Source organism: Lissotriton helveticus, chromosome 12 (assembly GCF_964261635.1).
Source record: "Lissotriton helveticus chromosome 12, aLisHel1.1, whole genome shotgun sequence".
Classification (NCBI taxonomy): Eukaryota; Metazoa; Chordata; class Amphibia; order Caudata; family Salamandridae; genus Lissotriton; species Lissotriton helveticus.
The window spans coordinates 608,437,381-608,456,622 of record NC_136073.1 but is presented as its reverse complement, the minus strand read 5'-3'; the positions used below and the strand labels follow the sequence as shown (position 1 = coordinate 608,456,622).

Genomic DNA, 19,242 nt, shown 5'->3' with positions numbered 1-19,242 from the left:
TCTCTACCACCGAACACTTTATTTCCCTCCATTCACCTCTAACATAAATATAAACTTGAATAGGCCATGTATATTTGCCATCCTCCTGTCTCCTTAAAGAGAAAGGAATGCAACTCAAGATCAGCCACAGACGTATTCTTAAAAGAAATATATTTTGACGGTATAGTTGTATGTATATAATTACTTGTGGAGCACTACCTACCGGAAGAGCAATGGCATGCTGAATAAGATGTAAACATGCCAAAAAGGAAAGATTGAGATGTATGATAATAACCATAATGCTTGGTATGCTAAGCAAATATGAACATGAACTCAGTTCTTAAAGGTTGTAATCAACATTTCAGGTGCTTTTGGTACATTGGGAGTTGGCGGTGGATTTGCCCTGGGTGCTAAACTATGCCGGCCCGAATCAGAGGTATGTTCCAATCGAGTATATTTGGTTCACTTTGAAAAGTATAGAAATTAATATTGCAAAGACTACATAAATTGTAGAGAGGTGCACGAGGAGTGAAGGCGAGTAACTTGTAGACTGTCTTTTTGGTAGTTTGTGTGCCTTCTCAGAGGATGGAAAATAAACAGTATATACAGAGTATGAAATTGGTTTGTTTAGCTGATTAATTTGCATCCTTTTATTCCAGTTTTGATACCTGACCAAAAATTGTACGGTTCTTGACAAATTCTGTAACTGCCTGATGCTTGTATTGTCATCATCATCATCAAACAAGCTTTATTCGACAATGTCATAAAAGCATAACAATCTAGATTACATTTCATGATTTAAAAGGTTAAAAATGATTAAATTAAATTCATAAAATACATCGTAGGTACAGGTAACAAAAAATGCATGAAATTTTCCCACTAGGTTTAGCTAGACATTTAACATGATTTCAGTCCCGGTTCCAATTTGCTTCTGATAACCCATGCCCAGCCTATGAATTTGGCTAGGGCTATACAGATGGGAAGATTATTACTAGTACGGATTATTCTAGATGCTACTATGCCACGTCTGGTTCCCAGTAACTTAGCAATGGGGCATAGCCACTTCCGACGTGGGTCTGCATACACTGGGCATTCAAATAATATGTGGTTTATCGATTCCAGAGCAGCAGGACAGCCTGGGCAGGCAGCCTTAATTCCCTGGGCCCATTTTGAGGTAAATGCTCTAACTGGTAAGGTGCCTATCCTTAGTTGGAAAAACAGCTTACGATCCAGAGGTTTGCTGATACTGTCCCAGAAAGCTTCGAACATGGGTGTGTCTTTAAAACCCAGAAAGGTCCCTGTGAGTGAGAGGGGGGCAGCCTTCCTGTACACTTCTAGGGTCACAGCCTCCCAGTACAATCCCTTGAGGTCCTTTTTTGAGGGGAACCTGGCGTTCGCTGGATCTTCCCAGAGCGCTCTTAGTCCCAGTTCAAGCAAGGTTTTACCAATCCTGGATAACCATACGATTTTGTGGTGGATGTCACTTCTGATTAGATCCTTAAGTCCCTCCGCGTATGTTTTCAGTTCAGGTGTTGTCCATAAGCGCCTCCAGTATAGAACTGGTCGGAGGGCAGCTAAGTGGGCAATAGGTCTCATGGCCATATCGAGGTACAGGGGGCACATAGGAGTGCTCTGGGGTAGGCTTACAAGATTCCTCAAAAATCTATTCTCTGCTGCTGTTAGTTTCCCCAGGTTTTCAAATCCCCATATCTCTACGCCGTATAGGGCTGAGCTAATCACCTTACCATTATAGACGGAAAGGGCAGGAGCAATTGGTTTAGTTAGTGACCTAGCGTGTTCCCTATTTAATGCTCCTGCTAGCTGACGGTGTTTGAGAGTTCCCAATTCCACCTGCTGTTTCCAGGATAAATCTTGTTGAATGCATACCCCGAGGTAAGTGAATGCTTGAACCTTCTCAAGGGGAAGATTGTTCATAAGCATTTTACCCTTGAAGGATTTATGCTGATTAAAAGCCATGTATTTTGATTTGGAAACATTTACTTCCAAACCTCGAGCGGTCCAGAAGCTTTCAAAAATTCCTAATGCCTTCTGTAATCTACTCGGGGTTTTGGCTATGATTAAACAGTCGTCAGCAAACATTAGTATGGGTACTTTGACTCCTGCTAGAGTTGGAGCATCAACATTAGCTGTGATCATTATGTTTGCCACATCATTTAGGTAAAGAGAAAAAAGGGTTGGGGCAAGGACACAGCCTTGCCGCACCCCTCTTTCCACAGGAAACTGGCTGGTGATGCTTCCAGGGCTACCCCACCTTATCTGGGCAAAGTTATTTTCATGTAATCTAATGATTAATGAAAGGAGGGCACTGGGCATTCCCATGTGGTGAAGGACTTGCCACAAAGTTTCCCGGGGAACAAGATCGAAGGCTTGCCTGAGATCTATAAAGGCAGCATAAAGACTGCACCCCCCTAGTAGGACAGTCTTCCAATATATCATAGCAAATTGGAGGACTTGGTCAATCGTACTGATTGAAGATCGAAATCCTGCTTGCAGTCGGGATAGAATGTTCCCATCTTGTTCCCAAACCTGTATCTTGTTTAAAATCAGCCTGCCGAAGATTTTCTGAATGGTATCGATCAGGCTGATTGGGCGGTAGTTACTAGGTAAGGTCTTGTCCCCTTTCTTGTATACCGGTATTATTTCCGCCCCTTGCCAGGTGGTTGGGATGGGAGCTCCTTTAGCTATGCAATTTGCTAGCAGAAGTATGTAATCTCCCCAGGGATCTCTATCATGTAGAAATACATCTGCTGGCATTCCATCAATACCTGGGGCCCTAGTAGGAACTACCATGTCCAGTGCCTGGTATACGTCCTCAAGATTGAAAGCATTGTCAGTAAAAAACAACATATTGGGAGCCTCCAAGTGGGTGCATAGTTCCTTACTCTTGGCGTATTGGGGCTTGACGTATGATACCCATTCCTCTTTGGGCACCCAGTTTTGGGGCTTATCCCGTCTTCTCTCACTTCCCCATTTTAGTGTGTCCCAAAACTTCCTGGAGTCTTTTTGCATGCCCGCTTCTTTTAAGTCCTGCCATCTTTGTTCATCCCAAGCTCTCTTAGATTTGTGAACTATGCTCTTATATGCTCCCCTTGCTGCGCGGACTCGTTCGCTCATTCCACTTTTAAGGGCGCTGCCCAAATCAATCCTTGCTTTCCTGCACTCGCTTGTGTACCAACGCGGCACATGACTTTTACTGTTTTTGTTGGGCTTATTGAGCTTGACAAATAGACTTTTTAAGTCAGTAAAGAGTGATTCATGTATATTAGTAACTGATTACAAAACTATGGCCTGGTCCCCCTTAGTAGATTCGTCCTTCATTTTATGCAGAGCTAGCTTCATTTTGCTTAATATAAAATCCAGGTGCACTTGGTTCTCCAGTACCTTAGCCCCTTTAACGTGGCACATGTAATTTGTGATGTCTACATCATTAAATGACTCCACTTTCATTCCCCTTGCTTCAGCTAATGGCAACCAATAATGTAGGGACAATGACAGGGGGTTATGATCGCTCTCCAACCTGTCTATGACCGACATATCATCCAGATATTGCCATAGACTAAGACTCAACAGGATATAATCAATTCTGCTTGTCCGTGGGCCGCTATTGAATGTGTTAGTACCTCTCTTGTCTTGCTGGGTCCTACCATTGGCAGCACGTAGCCCCTTGTTCAGGCAAAGAGCATCAATCTGAATAGTTATTTCAGACCACCTTTTTACAGGCTCTAGTTCGAGTTTTGGTACACCCCATTCGGTGTCTTCCTCCTCAGAGATATTCCACTCGCCTCCCAGTAGGGGCTCAAAAGTTGAATTAAAGTCGCCACCTAGAAGGATATGGGATTGCTGTGTATAACGTTCAATATGTTCTTCTAGTGCTATTATGACTTCCGATTTTTTTCCCTCCTGTGCTCCTCGCATACAGGTTGTATATATCAACCAGTTCATTGTTACTATTCTTGAGGTTGAGAAGCTGTAAGTTCCTGTGGTTTGTATGGATAGATTTTACACTAGCATCTAAATCCTGTTTAATCCAGATAGTTAATCCTCCCGATGGCCTTCCTCTAGCTCCCTTTACTGCTGGTATGCTGTAATTCAGAAACCCAGGAAAGAATAGCGGTTCTAATAACCAAGTTTCCTGAAAAAGACATATGTCATACAGATTAATGAACAAAGCCCAATCAGGTGATTCAACCCTAGATTTCAGGCCAGCAATATTCCATGATAATATCAAGGTTGTTTTTGATGTGGTAATTCGGGGAGTAGCAAGGATACTGTGAAGTGTGTCATCAGTAGGCCTGGGAATATCCGATATATGAGGTTCACTCAGGTTGTTAGCTAGAGGTGTACTTTTCACTACCATGTTGTGTCCCAATTCGACACCTACTTTTGATAGTCAGTCGTTTTGGTCAAGACTGGAGCTAGTTAATTCCCTCCCTCCCACTTGTATGCCCAGAGGTTTGCTTTGGATGGGAGAGGATGTAAATTGGATTTTGGAGTGGTCTGGGGAGCAAGATCTGAACTCTAACAGAATTAAATTTTTCGCCAAATAGCGGTTTTTAAGGACTATCTCAATACAGTCTGTCTTTTCCCCTACATTGGAGATCCTTTTGGCTAGGAGAATGTCTTCTCTAATTAGTGAACGGCTGCCCCTGACATACCTGGTCCAGTGGGTTGCCTTGTTTATGAGAGATTTGCTGGATTCCCAGCCACTATTCTGATTTTGTTTTGGGACGTTCACCATATATACTTTTGGGGGGTTATTCGTAGAGACATCCTTTGGCTGGGGGGCCCGCTCTGGCATTGGGACTAAAGCTAAACCGGGATTAACTTTGACTATTGGACCAACCCATAATCCAATACCCCCAGTGCTTGCTCCAGAGCGACCCTCCCCAACTATGGTGTTAGCTTGTTTTAGCCCGGGAGGACGGGCGTGGGCCTTGCTAACATGTGGGTGCCCACTCCCAGCTCTGCTCGCTCCGCTATGCTGAATGTCGGGGTGTTTGGATGGTTCTGCTCCTCTTGCCTGAAGGGTTCTGGAATCTACCACCAATCTGCTCTGGTCCCTGCTTAAGCCATTATCATTTAGTTTCGGTGTAGATATAGGACAGCAAACCTGCCTCGCGCTAAGATTTGTTATAGTGACTGTGAGACTCTCGAATTTGTTATACAGGGCCTCCACTAGATTATGCAACTGCTTCACCATAAGGGTAAGGGGTGTGATGTCTTCTCACGTGACTAAAGGAGGGGTCACCGGCCGTTGTGTTCGTCGACTCCCCTTCACCTGTTGGAACTTCATGCGTAGATCGATTGCTGCCAGAAGTAGTGCAACATCTATCTACAGGGGCCAAAATGTCAAACCTATTACTACAGACAAGAACGGTCGGGTTCAACGCGGTGGGCGGCTTACTGGAAAGATCTTTATATGCGGTAATATCTGCAACAGCACTCTCTTGAGTACCTTGAACGATATCCGCCTTTGGGTTAACCCCATCACGATTTCTGGCTTTAAACATTTCCGGGATCAGAGGTCCGCTAATCTGAAGCTTGTTCCCCGCTGTGGTCCTGCTGTTGTCTGCTCTCTCTAGACCCCTTGCAGATATAGGTGGGTTGTCTGTTAATAGGTTTTCGCAGTCCTCGATCAGTTCATCAATACGGTCCATTATACAGTTTCCCCCTGCGTGGACAACTGGCTTCTTCTGCTTATTCTTCCTTGCCTTTTTTCCCACTACCTCTCTCCATTCCTCAGTATTTTTCCGTTTCCCCATTTTCTGTGGTACTTAGTCCTGTTAACTTTTTAATCCCAAAAATACGGTACCATGGAGTAGCAGTAGTCAGAGAGGTCAGAAGGGTGGCCCAGCCCTGCCACGTACTGCCCCGGACGGCCACAGACGGCCCGCCCTCTACCCGGGCTCAGCCCGGCTTTGCCCGCGCGCGTCCCGCGAGGCGGTAGGAGCTGCTCACTCTTATGCGCCTCCGGGCGCGGGAGTCTGGCGCGGTTGAGGGCGTCCCCGTATGCCAGCAGGGGACGCTGGTAAATGTAGTTTGCAGGTGAGCTCCCCCCTCTCGGCGGCCGCGGTGTCAGGAGCGGCGGCGGGGGAGAGCGGGTCAGGATAGCAAGGTTTTCGTGTGCCCACGAAAGTAAGACTAGGCTTCAGGATCCCCCAGCAAGCTTTGGCCCCCGCTCGGCCGCAGGAGCTGCTCACTCTTATGCTTGTATTGTAAATTTGTGTAATATCAATATGTGTAATTATGTGTGATGCAAAAGAAATGTACCATGTGTTTGCCACATTCTCAATTTCTTCTGCTCTTTGGCACATCCAGGCTTTTATAATCTTAAATCAGCTGGTCATCACAACCTACATGTGCAGCAATTACTATAAGAAATGTACCAGTTGCAATATAAATATTTTCAGAGAAAATGTTTCTTTGCTTTTTGTAGCTAGATTTCCCATATGTCAAATAGCAAAAGTAAAATAAAACAAAATATACACATATGGTGGCACCAAGATTTCTCTGTCAACTTCATTCCCCTCATAAAATATTAGCAAAACATTGGGTACAGGGCATGACCTAGAACACCATTGATCTCCCAGAAATTGTCTTCTGCTAAAAAGCTCAACTTCTGTTGTCCATCATGGTCACCTTGAATGCAGCACAAGAGGATTTTTTCATGTCAGACAGGTCATGGAGTGCATGTATACTTTATATCCTATTACCTAACTAAAAAAGTATTAACCTAAATATCCAGACAAATCTGCCTCTTGGTTCTCCAGTATTAGTGGAAAATCAGTGTCCTGCAGCTGACGTATGAGCAAAAACATTGGATTCTCTTTGAATTTCTTAAAAGGTTGACTATCACCGAAAATGTGTGGGATCCTGGAATACATTTTGAGATAAACCTGGTTTGCAAATAAAAAGTATATATAAGTAAGGAACAGTTTCCTTCTGAAAGTAGTATATCTGAAAGAAATAGGTTAGTGACGACGGAGGAGATACGTGACTTCCTCGTGGCCATGAGGACTCAGTGGATCCGACTGGGGGCCCTAGCGGGCCGGCGGCTCTGGCCCCGGTGCCATCGGGTGCTTCGGCGCCGTCGCCGACTTCGATCCTGGCGCCGCAGGGTCCCACAGGATCTAAGCCTGGATCCGGGTCGTCACCAGGTGACCTCACGACTCCACCGCTGGGGCCTACCCTGAGGGTGTCGCTTCCAGTGCCATCTTCGGACGACACCACCCCAGGTTTCAGCCCCGGTCCGGGTAAGACGCCAGAGCGGCGCCGCTCTGGCGCCGTCTCCAACGCTGATGGGTGAGCAATTCACCTACGACCAGGCCCCATCATTTTTGCCTGGTTTCCAGGACATGGATGACGGGGAGGACTGGGAGGGGTCTGAGGACCCTCTGGCCAGCAGTGCCAGTTGAGCCAGGACTGGGCAGATGAGCTGGGGGAGGCCAGTGGTATAGACACTTCGCCTGACACTGGATTCGTCTCTCCTCCTTCTGTGGCTTCAGAGGAGGGGGCTGCTTATAGCGTGGTTTTGACTAGGGCAGCCAAGGCCTTGGCTCTTAAGCTCCCGGTCGCGGCCATGAGGACTAACCTCCTCACTGAGGTGCTCAAACCACAGGCAAACTCCTCGGAGCCTCTACTGCTGTTTAATGAATCCCTCACCGACGTTCTGATTGGCACCTGAGCCAAGCCCTCTACAGGCCTTCCTGTGGATCGGAACGTGGCCCGACGCCACCGCCCGGCTCTGGGCAACCCCTCCTTTCTGTCCACCCACCCCACCCGAGAGTCTGGTTATCCAGGCCTCAACGTCCCAGACTGCATTCCCGACCGTTCCACCAGGTCGGGTATCGAAAAGGTATGATCAGTTTTGGAAGAAACTGTTCTCCTCTCTGAGCTTGGGGCTGCCGTCTATCAACACCACTTGCCTCTTGGACCGTTACACCCACTCTCTGTGGGATACGGTTGCGGACCGCTGCCACAGTGTCTGGAGGAGGCCCGGGCACGGCTCGCCCAAGCCCTGGCGGACGGGTGGGATGCAGCACAGTGCTCGATCAGGTGTGGACTTGATACCATGAACTCGCTTGGCAGGGCGATTTCCACGACAGTGGCGATTCATCGCCACGCCTGGCTGAGGTCTGCCAACTTCTCGGGGGATGTCCAGTCTACGCTCATGGACATGCCCTTCGAAGGCCGTCGCCTCTTTGGTGACAAAGCAGATAGTGAGCTAGAGCTCTTTAAGGACTCCAGGGCTATGGCCAAGTCCTTAAAGCTATGGCCAAGTCCTTGGGCCTAGCCCAGCGCCAGCCAACTTCCCCTTTTCGCCCCTTTCGTGGCCAAGGAAGGGGCGCCCCCATATGTCCAGCCAACCACAGGCCGCAGAATCAGCCTCAACGCGGTCGCGGACGTGGTTACTGCCGTGGCGGTGCCGGGGGACAACGGCAGGGTCAGTCCACATCCACTCCCACAGCATCTGCCTCAAAGCCTTCCTAGTCCAGCATTTCAGGCCCATTTGACGCCACTGGGGGGCAAGGTTCACCATCACCTCCTCCACTGGCGTACCATCATGTCGGACAGGTGGGTGCTGCAAATCGTCCGAAGGAGCTACTCCCTCCCCTTCGAGTCGACCCCTCCAGCCATGCCACCGCAGTACCACCGCATGTCAGGGGATCACTTGCAACTTCTGCGAGAGGAAGTTACGGCCCTCTTGGCTAAGGGGGCCATCGAGCGCGTTCCTGGGCCAGAAGTAAAGTGTGGTTGTTATTCCCACTACTTTCTGGTTCCCAAGAAGGGCAAAGGAGGCCTACGCTCTATCTTGGACCTCCGGAACGTCAACGGCTTCCTCCGGAAGGAGAAGTTCAAGATGCTGACATTGGCTCAGGTCTTAGCTACCCTAGACCCTGGAGACTGGATGGTGGCGTTGGACTTGCAGGACGCTTATTTCCACATCCCCGTCCTGCCAGCCCACCGGTGCTACCTGCGGTTCACGGTAGGCCACGAGCACTTTCAGTTTACCGTGCTCCCCTTCGGCCTTACCAGCACCCCTCAGGTGTTCACGAAAGTGATGGCGGTGGTCACAGCTTATCTGCGCAGATCAGGGGTTCCATTCTTCCCCTATCTCGACGACTGGTTGTTGAAGGCGGGCTCGCCCCAGACAGTCGTCTCCCACCTCCAGACTATGGCCAACCTCCTGCACCTGCTGGGGTTATCCATCAACGTGCCGAAGTCACACCTGTGCCCCTCTCAGAAGCTCCTCTTCATCGGAGCGCTTCTGGACTTCGGCGCAGTTTCGGGTTTTTCCTCCCGAGCAGCGGGTTCGGGATATTCAGGCTCTGATTCCGATCTTTCAGCCTTTATCTCGAGTCTCGGTCAGGTTGACGCTGCGGCTTCTGGGGCTGATGGCCTCCTGCATCCTACTGGTGCATCACGCCAGGTCACGGATGTGGGCTCTGCAGTGGGACCTGAAGTTTCAGTGGGCTCAGTATCAGGGCAACTTGTCCGACCACGTCCTGATATCGGAGGGCACTGCGAAACAGTTGCAGTGGTTGCTCACAGACTGCATCCTGGGATGGGGGGCCACATGGGAGAGGTGGAGATCAGAGGCCTCTGGTCTCCGGCGGAGTCCCGGCTTCATACCAACCTTCTGGAGCTGCGGGCGGTCCAGCTTGCACTGAAGGCATTCCTTCCCTCTGTCCGGGGAAGTGCAGTGCAGGTGTTCACGGACAACACCACAGCCATGTGGTACTGCAACAAACAGGGCGGGGTGGGATCGTGGACCCTTTTGTCAGGAGGCTCTGCGCCTCTGGACATGGCTGGAACGCCAAGGCATCACCCTGGTGGTTCAACACTTGGCAGGTTCCCTGAACGCCAGGGGCGGACGAACTCAGCCTTTGGATGCATGATGGATCACGAATGGCATCTGAACTTGGACATGGCGCAAGGCCTCTTTCAGCAGTAGGGAGAGCCTTTGTTAGATCTATTCGCCACGGAAGAGAATGCGCAATGTCATCAGTTCTGCGTGTTGGAATTTCCAAGGCGGCACACGCTCGGAGACGTTTTTCGTCACGAGTGGAGCTGCGGTCTGTTGTACGCCTTTCCGCCTATACCACTTCTGCCCAGAGTGCTGAAGAAAATCAGGCGAGACCGGGCCCAAGTCATCCTTGTGGCTCCGAACTGGGCACGAAGATACTGGTATCCCGAGCTACTCAGCATGTCAGTCGATCCCCCGCTTCGTGTGCCTCTTCAGGAGGACCTTCTGTCGCAGCGGCAGGGGACGGTCCTCCACCCGAACCTGTCCAGTCTCCACCTACATGCGTGGAGATTGTGCGGCGACAGTTGAGGCTATTTGACTTGCGTCCTGAAGTCTGTGATGTGATTCTGGCAGCCAGGCGTCCCTCCACAAAATCGGTATACGCCTGCAGGTGGAACAAATTTGTGGCATGGTGCACAGCAAAGGCTGCGGATCCACTTTCTGTCCCCTCTTCAGAGGTTCTCCTCTTTCTTCTTTCTCTTGCCCAGCAGGGCTCTGCTCTGGGCACTATCAAAGGCTATCTCTCTGCCATTTCAGCCTTCTTGAGGCTTCCTGATCAACCTTCTCTTTTCAAGTCCCCTGTTGTAAATAGATTCTTGAAAGGCATCATGCACATGTTTCCTCCTGTTCCTTTCGTGGTGCCTCAGTGGGACTTGAACCTTGTTCTGACCTATTTGATGTGCGCTCCTTTCGAGCAACTTCACAATTGCCCTCTTCATCGTGTGACTCTTAAGATTGCATTCCTGGTTACCATCACCTCTGCCAGGAGAGTGAGTGAGCTGCAGGCTCTATCTTCTAAGCCTCCTTTCCTCTCTGTCCATCCGGACAAGGTTGTCTTGAAAACTCGTCCTTCTTTCCTGCCCAAGGTGGTTACAGCCTTTCATATCGGGCCGTACCTTGCCCACCTTCTTTCCGCCTCTGCATCCCTCGAAAGAGGAAGAGAGGCTCCACCGTCTGGACCCAAAACGTACGCTCTCCTTCTATCTAGACTGCACACGCCAGTTCCGGGTGGACGACCAGCTCCTTGTTGGTTACTTGGGCGCTATGAAGGGACGGGCAGTGCACAAACGGACCATCTCTCGGTGGGTCGTTTTGTGCATCAAGGTCTGCTACTCTTTGGTGAGAAAGGAGCGTCCTGTGGGGCTGCACGCCCATTCCACTCGGACCACAGCGGCTACTATGGCCCTGGGTCGGGGAGTCCCCTTGCAGGACATCTGTCAGGCAGCTACGTGGGCCTCACTGCACACGTTTGCTAAGCACTACTGTCTAGACAGCCAAGTCCGGAGAGATGGCTTTTTCGGCCGTTCCGTTCTCCAGGTCTTTCTGGTGTGATCTTGGTTCGCAGACCCACCACCGGGGTTGGTATTGCTGGGGTATCTATTCTAAGGTAAGGAATCTAACACTAACCTGTTTCTTTCAGATGCACAAGTTACTTACCTTCGGTAACGATATATCTGTAAGAAACAGTAGTTAGTGTTAGATTCCTTACCGCCCACCCATTCTCCCCGTTCTGCGAACCAATATCTAGGGTTAAGGTATCTCCCTTGAGGGCCCTAGTTTTTATGGCACCAGTGTCAGTCTCTGGCATGGCTCTGCGGTTCCTGGCGTGGAAAGCTATGTACAAGAACTGATGTCAGCACGCGAGGGCAGCGTCTAAGTACTCCGACTACGTCATCCCGGCGACCACAACGCCGACGACGGACGCGGAGCCACAGATGAAGCCTACCGACGCGCAGGGGTACTGCTGATGAAAACTTTCCAGATCCAGTCAGACGCCTGGGGATATTCTAAGGTAAGGAATCTAACACTAACTACTGTTTCTTACAGATATATCGTTACCGAAAGTAAGTAACTTGTGCTTTAGTGCATTTAACTGAAAGGGCCAAAACTGAATTCCTAAAAGTGACCCCCCCTCCTTCCCATCAAGACTGTATGGACATTTTCGTGCTGACCCACATGAGATCCTTTCTGTCAAGCTCCCTTGGATCAAAGAACTGGGAGTTTACCTGATGCCGTAATAAATTGTTCCTTCATGTTCCCATTGCCAAATTCAGCATATCATCACACTGATATCTTTTATCCAATCATCTAGGGCCTCCACAGAGGCATCCACAAAACCTTTCCCAGACAGGTGAGACTATATTGTGCTGTCCCTGAGCATTCTAAGGTCTTTCTTAGGGGCCAGTTCAAACCTCTTTTACAGCACCCACTTCACATGTTTATATTTCGTTCACTGTGCATTGTCAAGTGAGTCACCCCTTCCCAATCAAAGTGACTAACTTTACCTAAATGGCTGCTACCTCACCGGTCCCCATAACTCTATCTACCTAGAGCATTGATCAAGAAAACTCAAAAGATTCAAGCTGTTTCTTAACATCATTTCCAATCAAAATAAGTTAGAGTAGTATAGCTGTTAAACATATTTTCTAACAAAAATAGTTCACCTTGTGATGAAAAGCTGAAACTTGGTACATACATTCATCTTCATAATACTAATCATATAAGAGCAAGACCCCAATTAGATCTAGTCTATGATGCCATATAGTCTAATCGACTTCCAAGATGGCTGACAAATATCAATAATTCATTTTAAATATTCCTATCTGCGTAAAATTTGACACAAAAACTTCTTGTGTATATGTCAGTGCACTACCCCTTTACCGTACAACTTCCTCTCACAAACAATACTATACAAACAACTCTATCTCATAAAACAAATACATCAGCACCTCTTTTCACTACACCTCAAAAACAAAACCTATCACGCACGCCAGCATGACAAAATCTCTCATGCGCAATACCTCCTAATACTTAGTCACAAAATACAATCATACATCCACCTTTCAAACTACACAAATGAACAAACTACAATGCCCTGCTTTCTCTCTTCCACCACACCTAACACACATACAACAACACAGCTACTCTCTTCTAACCACCTCTCATCCATTGGACAATTTATAACCTTACTACATGACCCACATGCTGTACCACCACCCATACACTTTCCGCCCTAAACAAACGTAAACAATATAAGCAACGTGCCATACATCACAACTTTGCGTCTCCATTAATTGCGCAGGCAAACCCATCAAAATGGCTTCTCAGCCTGCTGGACGAGGACCAAATTACAGAACAGCTACACAATTCCTATCCTAATACAGCTAACACCAGCACTAAAAACACACCTGCTACAAACCAACACAAAACTGATCACTATTCTACAAAATAAAGTCTCACTGTCACCAAAGCACGTTCTCTAAACTGTCTATCAATAAATCCTTGATCGCTCTCTAAAAACAAACATCACATCTACGACCTTCTCACTGACGCAAAACCAGACATACTATTCATAATTAAATCATGGTTGGGAGATGATATGGCTCCAGTCCTGCATGAAGCCATTCCGCTAGGCCATCAAACGATCACCAAAAAACGTATAGGCAAAAAAGCAGGTGGCTTAGCTGTTGTGTTCAGGCAAATATTACATAACACTATAGTTGACGACATCTCCATAAAGAATTGTGAGGCTCTTCTCACCAGATGCAGTCCTACACTGTCTTCCTCCTGTCACTTCCTGCTCCTTTGTAGACCTCCACCTAGCAAGCTGGCATTCCCAGACACACTTCTAGGCTCACAACCTGATAACAATACACTCCAACCTATCCGTTCTGGGTGACCTCAATATTTGGTATGACAAACCCAATATGCCCCACCCGAAAACAACAATCACTGGCCTAGATGCACTGAACCAGCATCAGATCGTCCACAAACCCACACACATCGCTGGACACATGCTAGATGTCGTTTTCGCTAATACCAAACTAGTTACCTTTCAAACTATGACTCCAGTCACATGATCAGACCACCACTTGCTTGCTTTCCAACATAAAACAACACTAAGCGACTCACCTAAAACCACCTAACATGCATCCACCTATTGACCAAGGAACATACTCCGTTTGGAACACTTAGAAACACAACTAACATCCAGTACAGATCTGGAAAAAATACATTCTGTTCAAAAACTATATGAGTGACTAGAGAAAGCTTTTGATATCCTGATACCACTCAAAAGCACACAACAGAACAAAAGAAGACAAGCACCTTGGAGAAATACAGAGATAAAAGGCATAAAACAACAAAGTACAAAACTGCAATGTGCCTTGCTCAAAACGAATGCCAAACAAGACAAACGTTGCCTACAGACATTTAACAGATTATACAAGTCAGCTATCAAAAAAGCAAAGAAAAGGAACTATTCAGACAGAATTCAAAATGCTAAATGTGCAAAGAAAGAATTCTATAAAATACTCAATGAGTTTCGTAAACCAAATTGCCTAGAAGGAACTCATCCCGTTACTCAAGATTTCACAGACAAACTGGCAAATCATTACACAGGCAAAGCAGACATGTTGGACACATACTTAAAACAGAGATAAAGCACCAGTGCTAACCCTTTTGCAAAACAACAATCCAAGAATACTCTAACCCAGCCTCTCTGTTACTTCCTAGGTTAGGGAAAACAAGGGTACCCCGTTAAGCGAACCTGGGGTTGTAATGTATATAGAAAGAACAATGGTTCAGGGGTGGCCTAATTAGATATTGAATAAATTAGGGAGCACAGTATGTAGAGCAACATGTGTACTTTTAATCATTATGATTGCAAGTTGGGTTTACACAGGTACGTTCAGGTGCTCACATGAGTGAAAAAAGTGCGTAACGTGACTAAGTGAGAGTGAAAATACACGAAATATCACAAAGACAACAACAAGAAATCCACAACAATATATACAATGGGGGATTTTCATTGGGGGGGTCGACGGCGTTTTGATCTTTACTTAGTCAAGATCATCATCAGGACAAGGTGAGCAGTCTGAAATAATTAAGGAAGCAGATAAATGGAGAGGAGTGTCTGGCGCACTCTATATAGGTTCAGTCTCTTCGTAGCCTGTTTAATGTAGCACTCAAGAATGGAAGGATTTGCAACTCAATTGAAGTAGAGGGTCCTCCACATCAATTATTGGGTTCCAGGTGTGTATTTAAAAACCATAGTTTGAGTCAACTTTGAGGAGGATATACATATTTAAAGAGGGTGAGGAGGGATGTTCAAATCGAGCCAATGTAATCTTGGATTCACACCTGGGATCGGGATTAAATTGCCATGTTCCGGCCCGGGGATGGCTTTCTTGGTCCACGCGGCAGTCGCACTGAATGCTGTTGCTGTGTATATATATATCTCTGTTCCTTCCAACGCATTTCACTTTTATGGACCTGGTCAAAGCAGGCAGGCATGCCGGCAGCCCTGCCGGCAGCCCTTCTGACCCATGTCCACCGCAAACTTCCAAGACAATTCTTCTAACAACCTCTGCTGCCACTCCAATAAGAAGAAGTATCAACGATTCCTTAACTACCAGAATATCTCCAGAATAACTCAAAAAGTCATACATACGGCCTTTACTGATGAAAACAAACTTAGACCCGTTGAACCCTGACAACTACAGACCCGTTACAAATGGACCTTTCCTGGGTAAACTAATAAAAAGAGCATAATTCGCCCAGATGTCACAATTCACAGAAGAGAATGCCATTCTTTCAGACTTCCAAACAGTATTGGGAAGAAGCACAGAATCTGCCCTCTTTGCCATCTGGGATGACCTGAAGAACACAGTGGACCACAACGGGGTTGCTGCGCTACTCCTTTTGGACCTTTCACCTGCCTTTGACACGGTTGCCCATGACACTCTGATACAAAGACTCTACGAAGCCGGCATAGAGGGGACTGCTCTAGACTGGATCATGTCCTAACTTCAAAACAGAACTAATGTCATCCATACCCCACCTGTCTCATCCAAGCCGTACAACACAAAAGCAGGTGTCCCTCAAGGCTCTATCATCTCGCCCATGCTTTTCAACATCTACATGAAGTTATTACCGGTACTGATCAATTTCACCTCATGTGCTATAACTATGCAGATGGCATAGAAATACTCCTTCCACTGGAATGCCGCAAAAAATTGGAAACTCACCAATTCTCAGTTGTCTCAGAGCTGTGGATCAATGGACGACATTGGAGCCTTCTCAAATTGAATGCTTTCAAAATAAAAATACTCCAGTGTGGCGATTGGATACATTAAGACCCGCTTGCCGCCTGGCCTGATGAACTGGGATCACCGCCTAAAGTATCGAAGGAAGTAAAAAACCTCGTAATGACCATGGACTCCAAGCTATTGACGAATACCCAAGTGGACAAACTAGTAAGATCAAGCTTTGTTGCAATAAAAACTCTGCGACGAATCTTTCCCCATTTGGGATTCCCACACAAGGTCCAAGCTACCATCTCCCTTGTTCTGTCCAAACTCGATTACGCCTCTACCACGGTCACCTTTAACGACCATGAAAAGACTACAATGGATTCAGAACTCGGCTGAAAGACTACTCTTGCATATCAAACCACAAGACCACATCTCCCCTGCCTTGAAAGCCCTGAATTGGTTACCGGTTGCCAGAACATCCACGTTCAAGCTGCTTTGTATTACCCACAAAGCGATACATGGGATAGGACCGCTCTTCATCAGGAATAAAATCGCCAAACACATTTAACAAAGGAATCTCCGCTCTAGAGTGGCACCCCCCTCAAAATCCCAAGATACCTGTAAAAACCCATAGCTGACACATCATTCTCTGTTGAAGCAGCCAAACTATGGAACCCTTTACCCCCAACATAAGATCCATGGACAAGCACCGTATCTTCAGAAAACTACTCAAGAATTGGCTCATTCCCACACAAGCACCATACGCATACAGAAATATACAGCATATCACTCTGTATATAAAAATGTATTTGTATTATATATATGTACCTATATATGTGTATTGCTTTGTATAAACATAGAATAATAGTTAAAAAAAATATTTAAGTACACTTGAAAACCAGTTTATCTATTGCCTCTTTAATCTACATATACTTACCTACTTTATGTATCTATATACCTTCCATGTACTTGGATCTATATATTATTACTTTTATCCTAAAAAATTCATACAATGCACTACCCTATTTCTCACCCTACACCTCTATCAATATCTTTAATATACATGTACTTACTTCCTTTATGCATCTATATGCTTTCCATGTACATATACATCTGTATATTTATTATTGAGCAAATCCTATGCACTACCATATTCTCACCCTATACCTCTCTCAATATATCTTCTACCTCAACTCTCTGACTCCTCTCAATCCTCTTTCTACTACTCTTTCCAGTGCACTTCCCTATTTCTCATCCTATACCTCTATCAATGTATCCACTCTCTCATTTATCTCAATCCCCATACTGCTACTATTATCCCCATAATAACCATTTATAGACACTTCCGCTGCTCTACCCCTCTTTGCATCATCTGGCACCTCTTTACTATACCAATCCCCAAAAACAAGCCTTTCTAAACTCTTCACTCTGACTCTTCCCCTCCACATCCCATTTTACTCATCCCAAGCCTCCTCCTACTGCTATGACCTCCAAAACAAAAAAATCTAAATCCTTCACTCTTCTATCCCTCCACTATCCTTTCAATCAAAATAACAAACTAACATGTCCACTTCTCAGATTTCATATTTCACTATACTAACTCACCACTAATTCTCTATGGGTCCCAGAGTAGCGTGCTACTCGCCAAAAATTACTTCAACATCTCATCAGGGGTAGCAGGCACTATATAAATGCAAATCTTTTTCCCTCTCCTATCCCTCCGCTACCCTTCCCAATCCAAATAACTTACTAATATCCACCACTCAAATTACTTTCATATTTCACTATACTAATACAACACTAATCCTCTATGGGTTCTGGAGTAGTGTGCTCCTCGCCCAAAAAGAGCATTAACACCCCATCAGGGGCAACAAGCGAAACATAGATACAAACCTGTTTTCCCTCTTTTATCTCCCACTATCCTTCTCAATCCAAATAACTGACTTTGATGCTAGTTTGAGGTCTGCAGTTGCTACGGACTTTGCTTCCCTGTTCTGTTTTGCCGGCCACTTCGCCACTTCGTTGGCCTAGGAACCTTGCTGCCTACGTCCTGCCCGGGATCCAGAGGACTTTGCTGACACCTCCTGCACCACGCACGGACAGAGGCGGGACTGCGAGGACCTGCCTGTCCAGCGGCGCTGATCGGCCGCAGCTGGTCCTCTTCCCGCCCCCTCCAGCTTAAAAGACCTAGCTGTGTGTGTATCTGGTGGGTGCCTTTGATGCTAGTTGGAATTCTGCAGTTGCTACGGACTTTGCTTCCCTGTTCTGTTTTGCCGGCCACTTTGCCACTTCTCGCGGCCCCCGCTCCGCAGGTGCCGCTCGTTGGCCTAGGAACCTTGCTGCCTACGTCCTGCCCGGGATCCAGAGGACTTTGCTGACACCCCCTGCACCACGCACGGACAGAGGCGGGACTGCGAGGACCAGCCTGCCCAGCGGCGCTGATCGGCCGCAGCTGGTCCTCTTCCCGCCCCCTCCAGCCCCCTCCAGCGTTTTTTTCCTATAATAGGACTAATTACAGCGCGTGCGCGGGACGCGCGCGGGACTGAGCGCGGGACTAAGCCCGGGCAAAGGACGGGCCGTCTGAGGTTGGGTTAGGGCAGCCCCCTTGTGTTTGATTTGATTTGCATTGTTTAAATTGTTCGTGTCTGTTGGGGTTTAAATTGTCATTGTTATAGTTGCCTCTATCCGACACCCTAATCTCGTTCCTCTATTCTCCCACTTTCGTTTTTATTCCTATAGTGAATCATGCCTTTACGTTCAGGGAAAGAAAGAGTAGTAAATATACAAACGGGTAGTGGGGTAGTAACCGGCCTCCTTGACGCTTTTATAACCAGGGCGACTGTTTTTTTAGAAAAGGAGATAGCCTTCGCAGAGAAACGACTATCGTTAGATCTCATTACAGGGAAACGATCTTCTATTGGTCGCCTTGCCTCAGTGGCTAGCCCGCACACATCCCCTTCGATTCCCACTATGTCTTTGAACTCAATTCAAGTGGATGTCCATCCAGTGGAGGAGAGGTCACTCTTGAACTCTATTGAAAGCGGATCCCAACTTAGTGTTTCCACAGGAAGCTGTAGTGGAGAAAGTTTGTTAAATGTGAGTCTATACCATCCCAATCCTATTGCTAGAGAATCACAACGGAATATTCCCCCTAATAGGAAGAGAAGCAAGAGCCCGCAG

The 19,242-nt window shown here is 47.0% G+C and overlaps 1 protein-coding gene across 5 annotated transcripts in view; it reads left to right on the top strand.

Annotated features, from left to right (window-relative positions):
- Positions 1-19,242, top strand: part of HACL2 (2-hydroxyacyl-CoA lyase 2) — a 526,035-nt gene that overhangs the window by 471,413 nt on the left and 35,380 nt on the right. For all 5 annotated transcript variants that reach the window (XM_078671142.1, XM_078671139.1, XM_078671138.1 and 2 more), the window contains one exon: positions 345-415. In XM_078671142.1, the coding sequence (XP_078527268.1) occupies positions 345-415 (71 nt within the window). The remainder of the gene's footprint in view (positions 1-344; positions 416-19,242) is intronic.